The 17,294-nt window shown below is 67.4% G+C and overlaps 3 protein-coding genes across 3 annotated transcripts; 2 read left to right on the plus strand and 1 right to left on the minus strand.

Annotated features, from left to right (window-relative positions):
• The first annotated feature begins 608 nt into the window (after window positions 1–608).
• On the plus strand, window positions 609–5,123 carry HMG20B (high mobility group 20B). Its single transcript, XM_088535069.1, has 7 exons — window positions 609–646; window positions 2,714–2,819; window positions 3,167–3,370; window positions 3,627–3,800; window positions 3,977–4,052; window positions 4,383–4,598; window positions 4,987–5,123. Exons 1-7 carry the CDS (start codon window positions 609–611, stop codon window positions 5,121–5,123), a joined length of 951 nt encoding a protein of 316 aa, XP_088391195.1.
• Window positions 5,124–6,946: 1,823 nt separating this feature from the next.
• Window positions 6,947–9,384, plus strand: GIPC3 (GIPC PDZ domain containing family member 3). The gene is made up of 6 exons (XM_010221784.2): window positions 6,947–7,204; window positions 7,577–7,762; window positions 8,184–8,364; window positions 8,781–8,893; window positions 9,091–9,172; window positions 9,245–9,384. Exons 1-6 carry the CDS (start codon window positions 6,950–6,952, stop codon window positions 9,382–9,384), a joined length of 957 nt encoding a protein of 318 aa, XP_010220086.2. The 5' UTR covers window positions 6,947–6,949.
• Window positions 9,385–9,964: 580 nt separating this feature from the next.
• On the minus strand, window positions 9,965–11,300 carry TBXA2R (thromboxane A2 receptor). Its single transcript, XM_010221783.2, has 2 exons — window positions 10,471–11,300; window positions 9,965–10,250 (listed from the first exon to the last, which is right to left on the minus strand). Exons 1-2 carry the CDS (start codon window positions 11,293–11,295, stop codon window positions 9,981–9,983), a joined length of 1,095 nt encoding a protein of 364 aa, XP_010220085.2. The 5' UTR covers window positions 11,296–11,300; the 3' UTR covers window positions 9,965–9,980.
• Between the last annotated feature and the right edge of the window lie 5,994 nt (window positions 11,301–17,294).

Here is a 17,294-nt window from a genome sequence, read left to right on the forward strand (position 1 = left end):
AGGGCTATGGGGGTCGCTGGGGAGTTACGGGAGTCTCTGTGGGGCTGGGGGCGTTATGGGAGTTGCTGGGGGGTTATGGAGGTCGCTATGGGGTTATGGGGGGGGTCCCTGTGGGGCTGGGGGGATTACGGGGGTCGCTATGGTGTTATGGGGGTTGCTATGGAGCTGGGAGGCCTACAAGGGTCCCTGTGGGGCTGGGGGGGGGCTCTAGGGATCGCTGTGGGTGTTACGGGGGTCCCTGTGGGGCTGTGGGGGTCGCTGTGGAGTTATGGGGGTCCCTGTGGGGCTGGGGGGGGGCTATGGGGGTCGCTGTGGGGTTATCGGGGTCCCTGTGGGACTGGGGGGGCTATGGGGGTCGCTGTGGGTATTATGGGGATCCCTGTGGGGCTGGGGGGGGTTATGGGGGTCGCTGGGAGTTGCTGGGGGCAGTTGAGCTGCCCCTCGGTTTCCCCGGGCGGGCAGCCGCTCCTGGGGTGATCCCGCTCCCGCCCGGCTTGGGGTGTCCCCGGGCTGCCGCCACCCCCGTTGCTGATGGCCCCAGTGGCCCCCCTTGCGCTGCAGGGTCCCGGCGCGGGCGGCGACGGCGCCGCAGTTCCGCGGGAGCCGCCATGGCCCAGAGCGCGAAGCCGCTGCCCGCGGCGATGCTGTAAGTGCCGCCCGGCGCCGCCTCGGCCCAGCTCCCCCTTTCCTCTGAGGAATCCTAGAGGCCTCCCCGGTCCTCTGCGGAGGCCGTCCCCTCGCCGCGGCCTCCAGCGGTTATTTGCGCTGCTCAGTTGTTAACTTAAGCGCAGGACACGGACCCTGCGCGGGGACGGGGAAGGACGTTCGGTTGAGCTGAAGTGAGGGCTCCTGTCGAGGCTGATGGGTGCCAGGCAGCGAAATCCTGCAGGGCTGCCTGTAATGGAAACGCTTGTGCGGAAAGGGGAGGGAGCGTCAGGATGAGCTGCTTAAGGGTGGTTAAGATAAGCAGAATCCTGCCTCAAATAGCTGTGCTTGGGCCGGAGAGGAGCCCAGGCCGTGGCCTTCATCCCGGGCCGTTGCTGCGGAGGGGGACGTCGCCATGGGCTGATCCCGCCGCGCCATGAGCGGTTCCGCCTGCACGGAGGGAGAGGGGCCGGCGGGGCCGTGCTCTTGTGCAGCCCCGGGAACTCCGGTCCCGGCAGGCTGGAGGAAAGGGGGGCTCCCGCCTTCCCGAGGCGCTGGCGGCAGTGCTGGGGGGCTGGTTAACCTGGAGCCCAAAGCAAGAGCCCAGGCCGGGCACTGCTGCGTTAACGGCCAAAACACGGCGGTACGTGGTGTCCTTGCGGAAAGGGAGCCAGACAAATGAATTACGAGCGCGGCCAGCACAATTAATCACAGGATAGCGCTAGGCTGGGGTTTCTAAGGTGATTTTGCACCAAATCTGTGGTGTGAGAAATAGCACGTGATGTGAAGTCTATGCGTGTGCCCCAAGTGAGTCAAGGTCTGTCTGGCTCTTAGTGTGCAGGGAAATGGTGTTTGCTTTATCGAGCTCTGTGGGCCCTGTCGCTGCTTGAGGCGTCTTGTGACCTTGATGAAAGCTCAAACTAATGAAGTTTGCTCCAAAACTCGGCGTGTTCGTGCGAGTCGCGGTCCAGGGACGCGGTGTGGCCGCGTGTGTGACCTGCTGGGCACCAGCCAGGGAGCGGGAGCCGGGCCCCGCGCCCGGGATCAAGGCGGTCGCCGGGATGGGGCTTTCCAGATGGAGCCGGCGGGTGATCGTGGGGGCAGGAGCCCCGCGGAGCCGCTGCCCTTCGGCTGCAGGTGTTGGTGGGAGCCGGGGGGCCGCGTTGTCCGCTCCAGCCCGACGCCGCCCTGCGCACATGAGACGTTGGACGGGGAGGCCGCCCGGCGCACGGCCCCGCGCAGCCCCGCGGGCGGCGGGAACCTGCCGGAGCGGTTGTCACTGGGGCCGGGGAGGGCCCAGCGAGTCTAGCAGGGCCCTAATAGCCGTGTGGCCGCCCTGCCCCGTCTCGTGGCCTGCGGCGTTTTGTTATCCCGGGCTGTGCTCCTGCCCCTGGGACACGGCCCTGGCGGGGAGGGGGTCGCTCTGGGCCCTCCTGGGCCTCTCTGCTTTCCTGGAGGTGCTCGAGGACGCTGCAGTCACCCCAGGAAGGGCGCGGGGAGCAGCCCAGAAAGTCCCTGAAAGGCCGGGATTGATCGCGGCGCCCCGGAGCAGCCTTCGCGCGCGGTTGTGTCCCGCTCAGCCCGTGCTTTGCCCTGGCCCCGGTTTGAAGGGAAGGGCCGGGCTCCTGGCGCAGCGGCTGCGGGTTCAGGGCCCTCGTCCCTGTGGCCGCCCTGTCCCGCGGGAGCGTCGCAGTGCTCCCGGATGCTCCGTAGCTGCCGAGCTGCTCTGCGGACATTTCCCTGCTCGGATTTCTCTCCTCCGCGCGGCTGCTTCCCATATGTTAGTGCTGTCCTGGCAGCTGTTGCTGTGGGTGGGTGAATCCGGCTTTGGATACCCCGGAAGAAGGCAAATGTCTCCCATGGGATACACGGAGTGATCTGCGCCAGGCGGGACTGGGCAGCCGGGCCTGCCTGGGGTTCAACCCGGCTCCCCTGCTGCTGTGGGCGGTTTGAAGGCTGCTGTGGAGCAGGAGCAGGGGCTCCGGCAAGCACAGAGCTGCCGTCCCGGGGGGCATTCCCAGAACAATCCCAGGAGCTTCCTGGGCCTGACGGGAGCTTTGTGTTGCAGACACGCCGCAGGCAAAGCCCAGCACGGCGGCTTCCTGGTGGCTGTGAAGCAGGAGAAGGGCGAGGGCGCCCGGGCGAGCGGCGAGAAGGCGCCGGGCGAGGAGGAGGTGAGAGTGGCCGCGTGGGCCCCGCGCGTCGGCTGCCGCGTGGCAGCAGGCGGCTCTTGTCCGTCCCTGTCCCCCTTGCGCCACACGTGTGTCACAGGGCTGCTCTCGTAATATTTAGGCCTTGTCTAGGGGTTTTCCCTCCGCTTGCCCTTCGGTATCCCGAGCCCAGCGGTGCCACAGAATTGGGCCAACTTGTGGCTACCGCTGTGGCCTGAGGAAAGGCCAAGCCCTCCTCTCTCCCAAGGGATGTGAGGCCCAGGTGGGTCTGTGCGTGGCTTCCCTCCCTGCAATGGCATCACGTGCTGCGATTCGTGCTGGACTGTCCCTTCTCCTTCTCTTGGTGCCAGCCGGTGAAGAAGAGGGGCTGGCCCAAGGGCAAGAAAAGGAAGAAGATCCTTCCCAATGGCCCCAAAGCCCCTGTGACCGGCTACGTCCGATTCCTGAACGAGCGGCGCGAGCAGATCCGCATGCAGCACCCGGACCTGCCCTTCCCGGAGATCACCAAGATGCTGGGGGCTGAGTGGAGCAAACTGCAGCTCTCGGAGAAACAGGTAGCAGCTCCTTGGAGGGACCTTCATTCCTCCCGCTTGGGCTCGCAGGCAGCCTGGCTGCGTGGGAGACCTTGGTGCTGTGGCAGACAAGACCTTTGCTGTGGGCAGGGTCAGGGCCCCGAAACGATGGTGGTTGTCAAGAGTTTGTCCCAGCGCTGGTGGGTCGGTGAGAAGCTGGAGCCTGAGGGGCGGGAGGGCTCTGCAGCACCCAGGGGGCTGGGGCTGAGCTGGGCTGAGCACCCCGCTGTGCCTGTAGCGGTACCTGGATGAAGCGGAGCGGGAGAAGCAGCAGTACATGAAGGAGCTGCGGGAATACCAGCAATCGGAGGCCTACAAGATGTGCACGGAGAAGATCCAGGAGAAGAAGATCAAAAAAGGCAGGTGCCAGCGGCGGCTCGGCGGCGCGGGGGGGTCCTGGGCAGCTCCAGGGGTGACCTGCTTCTCCCCTGCAGAGGATGCTACCGCGGCAGCGGTGAACACGCTGCTGAACGGGCACCCACACAAGGTAAGGGCCTCGCAGCCCCGAGCTGGGGGGCGGGGACACGTTGTCGCGCTGGGCTGGTGTGGGCTGCCCCATCTGTCCTCTCCCTCTCTGTCCTCTGCCAGGCTGGTGAGTGCAGCGACACCTTCTCCACCTTCGATGTCCCCATCTTCACGGAGGAGTTTCTGGACCAGAATAAAGGTGAGGGGCTGAGCAGCCGGGAAGGGGCCGTTGCCAGCAGAGCAGCTTCTCTTGCAGGGGGCCCTGGCCCTTGGGGAGCACCGCAATAAGCGGGGCGGTTGCTGGAGCAGCCGGGAAGGCGGCAGCAGGGCTGTCGCGGGGTGCCACACGCAAGCTGTGCCACGTCCCTGCTGAAGATGGGTTTAGGGTGTAGATCCTGCCTGCAGCGTAGGGGTTGGTGACGTGGAGCCTCTCTTGGAGAAGCAGGAGTTGGGAAGGGGCTGAGTCTGGGATGGGGCAGGGAAGGAATCGCCCTCACGGCCTGTGCTGACCCCGCTGCGTGCCGGGCAGCGCGGGAGGCCGAGCTGCGGCGCCTGCGCAAGATGAACACGGAGTTCGAGGAGCAGAATGCCATCCTGCAGAAGCACACGGAGAGCATGAACTGCGCCAAGGAGAAGCTGGAGCAGGAGCTGGCCCAAGAGGAGCGGCAGACGCTGGCCCTGCAGCAGCAGCTCCAGTCCGTGCGGCAGGCGCTCGCCACCAGCTTCGCCTCCCTCCCTATCCCCGGTGAGTCCCGGGCAGCCCTGGGGTGACTCGGGATCTGCGCGTGGCTAAACCTGGTGCAGACGGGGATGTTTCGGGCGTGTAATGGTCACATCTGCCCCTCCACTGGTGGAAAAGGCTCCTGGAGCGTTTTGGGAGCTCACCAACCAGATGATTTTCCATGGCTGGGATAGGACAGGCTGGGAAGTCTCCTAGTGTCCAGCCATAGTCGCAGATGCACCTGCAAAGCAGAGATTATCCCAAGTCCTTTGATTCCTGGGGTTTTACTGGTGTGGTCTGGGCCCTGCTGCGGAGTCCAGGGTCTTTTTCCCAGCCTCCAGCCTCACATGCAGGGCTGGAGCTCTGTGCCCCGTGGGCCCTGCCTGTGGCTGACGGGGCTGCTGCCCTGTAGGCACCGGGGAGACCCCCACACTGAGCACCCTGGATTTCTACATGGCCAAATTGCACAGCGCCATCGAGAGCAACCCGCTGCAGCACGAGAAGCTGGTGGTTCGCATCAAGGAGATCCTGTCTCGGATAGCCAGGTAAGCCGGGAGGGAGAGCCCTGCAGCTCACTCGGGCAGCCTGGGGGCCTTGGGGCCTGGTGAGCGCCCACCCGGGGGCTGAAGGGAGCAAAGAGGGTGCAGAGAAGGGCTTGGAGCTGTTGCTGCAGCTCTGGGGATTGTCTGGGGTCTCCTCATGGGCCTGGGGGGTGGCCGTGTCTCCTCAGGTGACACCAAGGTGCCCTTGGTGCTCCCAGGTGTGGGAGCAGGAGTGGGGAGGCTGGGCTGCATCTCGGGCCGGGATTTGGTGTCTGTGCTCTCCTTGCGTGAGAGACCTCACTCGGCCTTGCTCTCCTTCCTGCCCAGCGAGCACTTGTGAAGAGGACCAGCCCTTCCCGGAGCCTGGGGCCGGCCGGACCACGGCCCTGTCCCTTGGAGCTCCCACGAGGGACAGTCTCCGCAGGGGGTCCGGCTGCCTCCCCGGCCCCCCGGCACGCGTCTGCCTGGAGCAGTGACTGGGCAGCTGCTCCTGGCCTTTCCCGGGGCCGCGTCCCCGAGGACGGAGCGGAGCCGCAGCCGGGGGAGCCAGTGCCCGGCGTGGAGAGGGGCCGCAGCTCCCCAGCGCCTGCGGCCTTGGCCGGGCCTCACTTGGCAGCTCCTGCTCACGGATCCGGATCCTCCCAAGGGCACCTGATGCCAAGTGAGGCACCAGGGCCTGGGAGCAAACCGGCCTCTTCCACGGCCATGGCCAGGCTGCCCGGCAGCTATAAAAGGCCTTTAAGGAAAAAAAACAGGATGTTGACCACCCCCCCCCCCGCCCCAGCCTTCCTTCAGCCTCTTCCCTCGCTGTCAGGAGGGATGTGACCTCATTTTAAAGCAGCCTTTCAAAATGTTGAGCTCAAGGCTCCTGTCCCTTTGCCCTGTCCCTCACTGAGTGAGGCCTGGATGAGGGGACACTGCTGACGGTGGGGGACAGCGGGGTGCTCCAGGGCACTCTGCAGGTGCCTCTGTGCCCAGCCTACCCCTTGGTCAGGTTGGGAGCCCTCTCGGTTCCAGGGGGGCGAGTTGGCAGTTTTCCTTCCTGGCCTGTTGTATTGAATCCTGCCCGTTCCCTTCACCACTCCCGAGCACCCGAGCAGGTGCCTTCAGCCCCCGCTGTCCCCACGTGTCCCTCTCGCCCAGCCTGGGAGCCACCCATTCCCTATGCTGGCAGCAGGACAAAATCCTGGTGCTGCTGGGGGTGGCACAGGGACCAAGCCCTTCCCGCAGGGTGGACCGTTGGGTCCTGGGGTCCCCCCTGCCTTGTGGGACCACTGTGCAGGCAGCCGTGTCCTCGCGGTGCTCTGCGGGGCCGGACCCCCTGCGGCTGCCTCCCGCTAATCTCAGATTGTTTTAATTAGAGTCTTATTTTCTTACTCGCTCCGCCTGACCCCAGCGCAGGTTCTGCCACCCTCGCGTGGTGCCTGCTTGGCCTCGGCGGGAGATGGGAGCAAATAAACTCGGGAGCAAGGAGCAGCTTGGCCTCCGTGTGTGTGTGTGTGGGAGTGCTGCCCGCGGGGGCCGCGGGCACCTCGGGGGCTTCAGCTGGGGCTTGGAGCTGCTCTGTCGGCCCCACGGTCTGTGCTCCTGTGCCCGCTCCTGCCGAGGGCTGCCTGGTGGCCGCGTCCTGCTGCCGAGGGGGCCCGCGGAGCTTCTGCGGCGCGGGGGGCTGCCCCTGCCAGCTCCTCCTCGGGCTCTGCCAGCGCCGCCTGCGCTCATCCGATCCCCATCCTGCGCCCTGCGCCGCCGGATCGGGTTCCCACGCGCCGGCATCGCCTTACGGGCGCACGGGGAGCCGTCCCCCATCTATAATTCAGTGGGGCCAGCGGGAGGATGCGGCGGGCGGGCGGGCGCCGCAGGCAGCCCCCGGAGGACGGGCCCATGGAGAACGGTGGGGGGCAGGAGCCGGGGGCCGCGGGAGCTCCGGAGGCTCCGGAGGCGGCGGCGCGGCCCCCCCGCGCCCGCCCCCGCCTGGTCTTTCACACGCAGCTGGCCCACGGCAGCCCCACGGGCCGCATCGAGGGCTTCACCAACGTCAGGGAGCTCTACGCCAAAATCGCCGAGGTCTTCGGCATCTCGCCCACCGAGGTGAGGGGCTGCCGGGGAGGGGGCCCTGCTCTGCGTTGCCTCTGCCACCCTGCGCCTCAACGCCGGCCCTGTGGCACCAACCGTGTCCTGGCCCCGCTGCGTGTCCCCGAATGTGCTCCCTAAAGGCACCTTGAGGGGCGTTCGCTCCCCTGCAGCGGGTTCGGGCTGCTCGTGCCTCACTTTCCCCGCCCTGTGCAACCGCGAGCTGGCAAAGGGATCGCGGGTGATGCTGAGGGCTTGGCCAGCCCAGAGCTGCGGACTGGGCGCTGGGGCCGCGCATAGGTGTCCCCCCTCGCGCCGTGCCCCCCGCGCGGTGCCCCCCGCGCGGTGTCCCTAGCGCCGGGCTGGCAATGACAGGGCTGCCTGGGGCAGATCCTCTTCTGCACGCTCAACACGCACAAAGTGGACATGCAGAAGCTGCTGGGGGGGCAGATCGGCCTCGAGGACTTCATCTTCGCCCACGTGCGCGGCGAGACCAAGGAGGTGGAGGTGACAAAGACGGAGGATGCACTGGGACTCACCATCACGGACAACGGCGCTGGCTATGCCTTCATCAAGGTGAGGGCCGCAGGGACATGGGGACACCCAGGACACATGCGGGGCGGGAGCCCATCCTGCCACCGCTGGTGGTTCCAGACCCTTGCCCTGCTGCACAGCCCCCTGTCACCCTAGCCGAAACTGTGGCCCTTCTTGCACTGTGGAGGAGGAGGAGGAGGAGGAAGTGGTTGCTGTGCTTGGGGGGGGGCTCCCCCCTTCCTTCCACCTCCAAACCCCTCACCCCAAGGGTGGAAGCTGGTCTGGATGTGCCTGACCAGCAGCTCCCAGCCTCACCTGCTTGAGATGGTGCTGGGGAAACTGGACCACGGAGGTGTCCGCGTGTGGCACAGGGTGAGGGCTGCACCTGTCCACCCTTCCCATGGGGATGAGGAGCTCTATGTGATCCCCCCCACCGGTGTGACCGTGTCCCTGCTGTCCCCAGCGCATCAAGGAGGGGAGCATCATCAACCGCATCGAGACGGTGTGCGTGGGCGACAGCATTGAGGCCATCAACGACCAGACCATCGTGGGCTGCCGCCATTATGAGGTGGCCCGAATGCTGCGCGAGCTGCCCCGTGCGCAGCCCTTCACCCTCCGCCTGGTGCAGCCCAAAAAGGCCTTTGGTGAGTAGCAGCGCTGGCTCCATGTCACCCCGGCCACGTGTCACCCCTGGGTGCCACCACTTTCACCCCGGGGCTGGAGGGCGCTGGGATCCTGATGCTGCCCCCAGCAATGAATGGGTGCTGTGAGCTCATCCCTAGGACTGAGCATCCCCATCACTCCCCAGCGCGCCATCCCTGCACCTCTGTGCACCTCCACCCTGCACCCATGGGTGTCCCTTGCGCCTGCCTTTCCCTTGAGCCACCCTCTTTGCACGTGGTGTCCTCTCTCTTTGCATGTGAGGTCCCCGTGTCCCTTGGACCTCCCTGCTCTGGGCCCCGGGTTGCTGTGTCCTGGGCGTGGGCGGTGACGCGGGGCGGGTGGGTGGACGCCCAACCTGCACCCTCATCACCCCATCCCTGTCCCCGCCGGGGCGCAGACATGATCGGGCAGAGGACGCGGACCAGCAAGTGCGCGGCCGAGGGCCGGGTGGCCAGCGGGAAGGAGACGCTGCGTCTGCGGGCGACGAGCGCTGCCACCCTCGAGGAGGGGGTAAGGGACACCGGGGCCGCCCGCCCCGCACCCCCTGAGGGTGGGTGGGACACAGTCCCCTGGACCATCCCTGCATCCGCCACGGAGTGCCGAGCATGTTCCAAGGGCAGAGCCAGGCATCCCCGTCCCGCTCGGGATGCGGCTCTACCCCGAAGCCCCGGGTGCCCCGTGGGGCTGACAGTGCCTCTCGCCCGCAGCCCAGCGCGGCGGAGGAGACGGCCGCCCGGCGTGTGGATGACCTGCTCGAGAGCTACATGGGCATCCGCGACGGCGAGTTGGGTGAGCGTGTGGGGACCAACGGGTGGCAACCCCTTGGTGGCAGCTGCCCGCTGAGCCCCGCTGTCCCCGCAGCCTCGAGCATGGTGGAGACGGCGAGGGGCGCGGGCAGCGCTGCAGCGCTGGCCACCGGGCTGGCCACGCTGCTGGGCGACTTCGCCTTCCCTGAGGAGTTCGTGGCCCAGCTGTGGGCGGCCGCGGGGCGCCACGAGTAGCTGGGGGCAGCCACACTGTCCCCCCGCCCCGTGCCAGTGCCGTCCCCTCCTCGCCCTCGGGAACAGCCGCGGGCCCGGGTGGGGTCCTTGCACGCCCCAGGCTTGGCTGATGCCAGGCACCGCACTGGGCACCGCGCGCAGCAACTCATTAAAGCGCAGAGCAGACACAGAGAGTCATTCCTTGGGTGTGCGGACCGACACGGACCCCCCAGCAAACTGGCTCCCATGGCAGCACAAGCAGCTTTTTATTGCAGGGGCTCCTAGACGGCGGCTGGGAGCATCTCGGTGACACCCACCAACCCCCACAGTGCCAGCAGGCCCTGGCACCCTCCCATCCCACCCAGCTCCCTGAGAGCTGCTAAGGTGAGGGGGCAGTGAAGGGCACAGCCCTGGGTGCACCTTGTACCAATTCAATAACCACCCCCATCTTTGGCATTGCAGTCCTGGGCACCAGGGTGATGCCACCCCTTGGGGACAGGGACACCGGTTGTGCCTGAGCTGAGGGAGTCCCATTTTGCCTCCCATGTCCCAGCTGTGGCTGGTCCCCCCAACCCACTCCTTAGAGCTGCCCTGGCCGGGGTCTGGGCGCCCGGGCGCTACTGCAGCACCGACTCCTGTGTGAGCTTGCGGCGCAGCGAGGGGTTGAGCGCGGGGTAGAGGGAGACGATGGAGGGGCGTGCGCGCAGGCTGGGGTAGACGCGCCGCAGCACGGCCCGTCGGAACAGGATGTACACCCAGGGGTCCAGGATCTGGTTCCATGTGACCATGCGGATGTAAATGAGCAGCAGCTGCTGTGTCTCCGTGGGCAGCATCAGGAGCCGCTCGGGCGCCCACAGCTGCTGCAGGACCGTCTGGATGATGAAGATCTGCAGAGAGGGGGACAGGGGATCAGCAGGGCCTTGAGGAGGCACCACAGCCAGGGCTGCCCAGCACCCTTGGAGATGGGAGCCCAGTGGGGCTGGGCCCAGCTTGGAGGCTCCTAGATGTCCCCAAACCTCCCTGCTTCCCTCCCCCCATTTGGAGGGTTGAGTCCCACTGGGGCTGTCACCTGTGGGCAGGGGGGCAGTGAGGGTGCGGGGGCCTCACCAGGAGGGGCATCCAGCAGATGGTGGCGATGATCATGATGCCCACGAGCTGCACCATCATCTCCACCTCGCTGTCACGGCGCCGCTGCACGGACTCGCGGTCGTGGTAGACGCGGCAGAGCGTCACCACGCTCACCGTGTTGAACACGAAGGAGAGCAGCACCGAGAAGACGCCGAGCAGGGCGAAGAGCAGGCAGAAGACAATGTTGCCCGTGTCAGGCAGGAGCGTGAGGAAGCACCAGGAGCCGGGGAACTGCAGCGTGTAGCGGCCCAGCCCCAGCACGGGCAGCAACCCCAGCAGGCAGCAGAAGGCCCACACGGTGCCCACGATGGCCCACGCGCGGCGCTTGGACACACTGCTGGAGCGCGAGAAGGGCCGGTTGATGCCCACAAATCTCTCGCCGGCCATGGTGGCCCCCAGCAGCAGCGGGCACTGCCCGAAGAAGACCATGGAGAATCCGAGGAAGTTGCAGAGGTGGCAGCCGGCGTCCACCTCGGCCCAGTTGAACTTGATGAAGTGGTAGGGGATGATGACGGAGGCTGTCACCAGCAGCCCCATGAAGTCCGTGACCACGAGCCCACAGAGGAAGACGAGGAAGGAAGAGCGGGCCCGGCTGGAGAGCTGGCGTGAGGAGCTCAGCAACACGCACAGCGCAAAGAGGTTGGAGCAGAGGCCGATGAGGCCGAAGGCCGTGGAGAACCAGGGTGAGGCGATGGCTCTGGGCCGCGTCTCGTTGAGGCTGGCACTGCTGTTGAAGGCCCCGAAGCAGGAGCCCGGCCAGGCGCCCCTGCTCCCGTTGAGGGGCCCCGCAGTTCCCAGCCCCATTGTGGTCCCCGCGGTGGCTTCAGGCACCCTCCCGGCTCGGCTCCATGGCGGGTCCTGCCTGTGGGCGCTCCTGCCCCCGGCCCTGCTGCCCAGCACGTGTCCCTCTGGGCCTGGCGGGGAAGGGACAGGTTCAGGACCGGGCCTCATGGCAAAGTCCTCTGTCTCCCATTGCCCCCTCCCAGCCCGGCCTGCCCAAACAGCCAGCCTTGTCTCCATCCCTTCCTCTATCCTTTTCTTTTTTCTTGTCTCCATCCCTTTGTCCATCCCTTCCTCCATCCCTTTCTTTTTTCCTGTCTCTATCCCGTCCTCCATTCCTTTCTCCATCCCTTCCTCCATCCCTGCCCCTCTCGCCCTGATTTGGTGCCGGACGCTCCCACGGACACATCCGTGGTACCCGGCCCAAGGATAGAGGGCCGGATGGATGGGCTGCAGCTGGCTGGGATTAACCGTTCCCGGCTCCCGCGTCACCCGGCGCGGCGCCGCCCGGGGCTGTTGCCACGAGGCCCTAATCCCCCTCGGCCACTGTTTAAAGAAGAGCCGTGGTGGCAGCTCCGTTCCAAGCCAGGCCCTGGGCTGGGGGGCCTTGACGCCGCCAAAAGCACCGGGGAAAAACTGCCGTCTTTGGGATGGGGATGGTGGCCGAGCAGCTCGGGGGAGCAGGCAGCGGGGGGCATCAACCTGGCGTCACCAAGCCCCCCCCACGGCACCTATCTCTCCAGGACGAGCATGTCCCTGCCTGTCCCCGTGCTGCTGGGGGACATGGTCCTGTGCGTGGTGTCCTCTGCAGCCAGGACACCCCACGGGGCAGGGGACACTGGCACCCGCAGCCACCTGCAGTAGCTTTCTCAGCTCCAGCTGTTTCTTCAGGACACCCTGTGTCCCTGCGCGGGTCCCCTGTGCAACTGCCTCTTGCACCCAGCCTGGGGACAACCCCCAGGACTTCACCCTTGGCAATGGGGGGGGTCCCTGTCCCCCGCACGAGCTCCCACCTCAAGCCCTGGTCGGTGGTGAACGCAGCAGCTGCCAGAGCATCCAGATCCCCTTTGCCTCCGGCACCGGCCTCAACGTCATGGAGCTGCAAGGGCCGGGCCGGCCACCCCCTTTGTGGCCCTCTGCAGCACAGGCCAGCGGGCCCTGGCACTCATCAGCGCCCAGAACTGCTCCCTGAGGCTGATTCCAGCACTGGGACGGGGCCAGGGATTGCAAAACCCTGGGCTGGGTCTACGGCCAGGCTTGAGCGAGTGGGGAGGAAGATGGGAGAGAGAGAGGGAGTCTGTGGGATGCGAGTGCGGAGCGCACCGGGAACAGGTGGAGAATGAGATGGGCCTGAGCGGGGAGCACACACGGAACCAGGAGGGAGCCCGCCAGGAGCGGCCCAAGCACGCCGGGAAGGCGTCGCGGGCGCTTTCGGGACAGGAGTTGGGTCTTCCCGGCTGCAGCGCCAGCCTAGCTCAAGGCCTCGGGAGACACCAGCCAGGGCCTGGCTGTCCCCTCCCTACCCGCAGCGCCCCGAGAGGAGCCCCATGTCCCCAAGGCAGCAGCTCTTGCGGGGGCATTGGTGGGGACACCCCTGTGCCGGGCCCTGGCGGGGGCCAGAGCAACTCCGTGGGGCCGGAGCGACTCACGTGGAGGAGCCAGCCTGGCCCTCGTCGGCCCCCGGCTGCAGCCGAGAACTCTGCTTCCAGGGGCTCCCAAAGCGGAACAAGGGGGGGGGGGGCACTGTCCCCACCGGAGCTGAACGTGTTCCCCCCCATCCAAATCCACCTGGATCCAGGGGGGAATCCCGAGAGGCGGCAGCTCCTGGAGGGGTTGGATGTTGAATGCCCTGCGGAGGGGACGAAGCTGGGGGCGGGGGGGCGGGGGCAGCACAGTCCTGCTGCATCCACTGCCTGTTGGGTTCAAGGCTGCCAGATGCCCCGGAGCGGCTCCCGGGCAGCGGGGGGCGGCACGCAGGACCCGACCCAGTGGCACAAGCAGCCCCAGGAGCTGTCGGAAGCACCTGGGACGCTGCAGGGTCCCTCCCTGGCCACAGTGCCCATCACCCAGCCCTGCGCGGGGAGACCGGAGTGCCCGGCCGACTGTGCTGAAGAATTCACTGTTTTTCTTGGAGATGCCGGGAGCTGCTCCGGGCTGGGAAAGTGCTGGCCACGCACCTTGTCACACGGCCAGAGACAGGCCCGCGTCCTCACTGTGCCTGGAGCCGGGCACCAGGCGCTTCTGGACCCACAGGATGCGCCCGGGCTCCTCCCGGCTCCGTGGCAATCCCGCCCCTCCAACCAGCCGGATGCCGCACACAGGAGCTGGCTCCCGCTGTGGGGGCTGCACAGCACTTAGAGAGAATCAAATATTAAAGAAATATCAAGAACCGCATGAAATATTAAACAGGGCGCACTCAGAGCCGAACCATGCGGCCGCTTACGGGAAGAAACTCATGGGCGGCCGAGGCCCCTGGCTGGGGTGGGGGGAGAGGTTCGTCTCGCTCCCATCCAGCGCTGCCCTCGCGTGGGGATGCAGCAGCAGAACCTGCAGAAGCGACACTCTGAGCCCCCAGGATGGCGATGGCTCCTGGCATGCGACAGGACCCGGGTTTGGTTCCACAGAGCCTCCCCCAGGGAGACCCCCAAAGGGGGATGCGGATGGAACACAAGGGGCGTCGCTGCCGAGCCCGAGGCCTGGAGGAGGCGGCAGCTCCCGCGCGCGGCATCGGGGCGCATGAGGCGCCTGCGCTCGGTGCCTAAGGGGCTCCCTGGCAGCTCATCCTGCCCGTACTGTGCTTCCCCCATTGGAAGCTGCTTCCTGCCCTCGCCGCTTCCGAGGCTGGAAAGGAAAAGGGTGATGGGGAGGGCGCCAGGCCGCGCACGCTCCGATGTCCTGGCCGCCTGCACTGGAGCTGCCCCAGTTGCGGCTCCTTATCAGACCGGATCCTGCTCTGGAGCTGCCGCTTCCTGACGGGATAGCGCTGTGTGGGAACAAGGGCAGCCCCATGCCCATGTCCTAGTGCCCCCATCCCACCCTCCCACCCAATGTCCCATGGGGACACGCAGCCCGGCGCAGCCACCTCGCTCTCCGCACGGCAGATGGGCTCAAGGACAATGGCTCCGGCAGGAAGAGCAGCGGCCACGTCATGGGGACAGGGACATGGTGGGACCCAAGGAGCTCAGCAGACAGAAGGATCTGCTGCCAGGGTAGCTGGCACTGCCTGGCGGGGGAAATCCATGGGACAGCCAGGAAAGAGGACATCTGTGGTGACAGACCACCAGGGACTGTGTTGGCTAGATGTGCTGGCTGTCCCTGTCTGTCCCTGCCACGGCTGGGGACTGCAGCCCCCAAACTCCCAGAGCCTGGGCCACCTTCCCTGTCTCATCTTGTCCCCAGGGTCCTGGGAGCAGAGGCAGCAGAGGGTGCCCTGTGCGAATGCAAATGGCCGGGGGACACTGCTGGTGTCACCGCCCTGTCCCCCTGTGTCTCAGCTGCTGCCTGGCCCGATGCCCTCAGATGGAGCATTGGAGCATCCCCCATCTTCAGAGCGGCCGCCCACTCACCCAGTCAAAACAGCCCCTTTCCCAGCCCTTCCCAGCAGCAGCTCTTGGGCAGGGACAACGTTTGCAGTGACACCAGCATGGGGGAGGATAGGGGCTGCTGGGGGGGGGGGACATGCCAGCAGAACCGGGATAAAAATTGGGGTAAATCCTGGCCCAAGAGGAAGGGTGGAAAGAAAGTTGCGGTCAGAGAACCTCCCGGCTTGAGACCCGCAGCTCAAGCTTGGCTGCAGCCCCCCGAAAAGACGGAGTGAAGTGGGGGGCAGCCCAGCCCCGATCCTGGCTCTGCCCCGGGGGCCTCCCGGCTCCGGCTGCGGTACCGGCTGCTCCCGCAGGCACCGGCGGCATCGCCCCCCGCAAGGCCTCAGCTCTGGGGTCTCTGGTGCGACCCAGGCGGGAGCGAGGGGGGCCCGCGGCACTCAGCGCCGCCGGCCTTCGCTGCCGCCCGGCCCTCCCGTCCCTCCTTCCCAGGCTCCATCCCAGCCCCGGCGCCGCCCGAGCGCTCCCGGCCGCTCCATCCACCTCCCCGTCGCTGCCTCCTTTCACCCCCCCCATCTCCCCCCGTCGCCACCCCCGGCCCAGCCCGTCGAGGGGCCACTCCGGCCGCTCCCCGCCGCCCCCGCGGCTCCCCCCGGCCCGTTCCCCCCGCACCGCCCCGGGACCTACCGCGCCGAGGCCGCCGTGGGGCCGAGGGGCGCCGGGGGCAGCGCCGCTCCGCTCGGCTCCACTCGCTCCGCGCGGCTCCGCCCGAACCCGCCCCCCGGGGGGCAGAACCGCCTCGACCCCCCTGCCCTGCCCGGCCCGGCCCGGCCCGGCCCCGACCCCCTGGCCCGGCCGCTCGGGAGCCGCTTCCCCCCGCGTCCCCACGGCAGCCCTGCGGCTCGGGGCGGGGGGGAGCCCCGGTTTCCGCCTCCAGAGCAGTATCAGCCCGCGCTGAGTCAGCGCTGCCGAGCCCGAGGGGACGGTTCCGAGTCTGGATCTGACGGGAGGCCCGGGATGAGCCGGACGCCTCCGCCAGCCTCACCTGCACCGGAGCGGCCGCCGGAGCGCGGGCTGCGTGGACGCCCCGCGCCCCAGCCTGCCCGCCGCTATATTTAGCGGGGCCGGGCTCTTATCCGGGTTACTCACTTGTTTATGGAGCTGGATTCCAGCAGCCGGAGGGGGGGTCATTCCTGCCGTGCCTCCGATGCCGCCATCCCGGGGGACCGGCACAGACGGGCCAGGCTCACAGCTCCCGCCTTGGCCACCCGTGTGCTAGACCCAGCGACAGGGGACGTCACTGCTGTCCCCACCCCAAGCGCTGCCCGGCATCTCGGGGCCTGGGAACATTTGCACTCAAACCCACAGTGTGTGGGAGAAGAGATTCCCAGGAAAAGGCTGGGGAAGGGTGTGTTGACCGGGCGGGAGCGAGCGGGTGCCCCCCCAGCAGCCTCCTTGGGTGGGGGGACTCCTTTGGCCAGAGATGTCCCCAAAATCCCCGGAGCCAACTGGTCATCCCAGAGGATACGACCTGCCCCGGGTGTATCCAGGGGCTTTCCCAGTCCGGCATGTCCGGAGTCTCACCGCATTGTCGCCATGTTGTTACCATGCTGGACTCATGTGGTATGGTGCATCCTTGGGACTCTGGCACATGGGAACATCCCGGTATCCCCTCTCCCACCAGCGAGCCCGGGGCAGCGACGCTGGGGAAGCTGGAGCGGGAGGTGGGAGCTGCCTGGCCGCACATCCAGTTTGTTCTCCCCTTGCTCCAGAGCAGAGGATGCTGCTGAAGGGCCGGGAGGAGGTGGGAACGCAGCTGAGGAGCTGCTGGAGTGGCCTCCAGGCACTCTTATGTGGGTGCCACCCAGGTGTCCCTGTCCCTCTCTGCCACTGCGCAGGGGGATGTGGGCGCAAGGGTCACCCGCGGCTTGGAGGAGGGGACACAGAGCCCCTCAGGGACCGGGAACCAGCCCCATCTCCCGCCCTGGGAAGCCCCATCTGAGGCCCTGAGCTCCGGCACCACCGGGAGCTCCAGCTGGGCTGCTCTGGGAGAGCCTGTCACTTGCGGGGACGCAGGGGGTGGCTGTGGGACCTGCTCAGCCTCGCGGTGCGCACGAGGGCTGGGGACCAGCGGCACCCGCGCAGCAGGCGTGAGGGGGGACCTGCGGGGAGGGCACTGCAGCCCCCATTTCAGCTGTTTTTGTCTTTCCGGCCCCGCAGGCGGCTCTGGCCCGGCCTTCACCGCTTCCTTGCGCCGCCCTCCGGCACCTCAAAATAACCCCAGGCAAACGGCTCCATGAAACGCGCAGGAAGGGGAGGCTGCGGGATACGGCCTGTCACAGCCTCCACTCCAGCCTGGGGATGTCCGGCAGGATGGAGACGGGGACACGTGGGGGCCCTGGTGGGGGTCTCGCCGCTCGCTGTGTCCCAGCGCTGGCACCTGCAGCCAGGCCGAGCGCCCGGGGCCGTGTGGATGGGGAT

Source organism: Tinamus guttatus, unplaced genomic scaffold, assembly GCF_059628265.1.
Source record: "Tinamus guttatus ecotype Peru unplaced genomic scaffold, ASM5962826v1 Tinamus_guttatus_pri_ptg000610l, whole genome shotgun sequence".
Classification (NCBI taxonomy): Eukaryota; Metazoa; Chordata; class Aves; order Tinamiformes; family Tinamidae; genus Tinamus; species Tinamus guttatus.

Excerpts from the sequence above, each read along its gene's own strand:
- TBXA2R (XM_010221783.2), bottom strand. The coding sequence starts at position 11,295 with ATGGGGCTGGGAACTGCGGGGCCCCTCAACGGGAGCAGGGGCGCCTGG. Across the intron at positions 10,251-10,470 it reads TCTGCTGGATGCCCCTCCTG|ATCTTCATCATCCAGACGGT; the intron begins GTGAGGCCCCCG and ends CCCTCTCTGCAG.
- HMG20B (XM_088535069.1), top strand. The coding sequence starts at position 609 with ATGGCCCAGAGCGCGAAGCCGCTGCCCGCGGCGATGCT. Across the intron at positions 647-2,713 it reads CCGCTGCCCGCGGCGATGCT|ACACGCCGCAGGCAAAGCCC; the intron begins GTAAGTGCCGCC and ends TTTGTGTTGCAG. Across the intron at positions 3,371-3,626 it reads TGCAGCTCTCGGAGAAACAG|CGGTACCTGGATGAAGCGGA; the intron begins GTAGCAGCTCCT and ends CTGTGCCTGTAG.
- GIPC3 (XM_010221784.2), top strand. The coding sequence starts at position 6,950 with ATGCGGCGGGCGGGCGGGCGCCGCAGGCAGCCCCCGGAGGACGGGCCC. Across the intron at positions 8,894-9,090 it reads CTGCCACCCTCGAGGAGGGG|CCCAGCGCGGCGGAGGAGAC; the intron begins GTAAGGGACACC and ends TCTCGCCCGCAG. Across the intron at positions 9,173-9,244 it reads CATCCGCGACGGCGAGTTGG|CCTCGAGCATGGTGGAGACG; the intron begins GTGAGCGTGTGG and ends CTGTCCCCGCAG.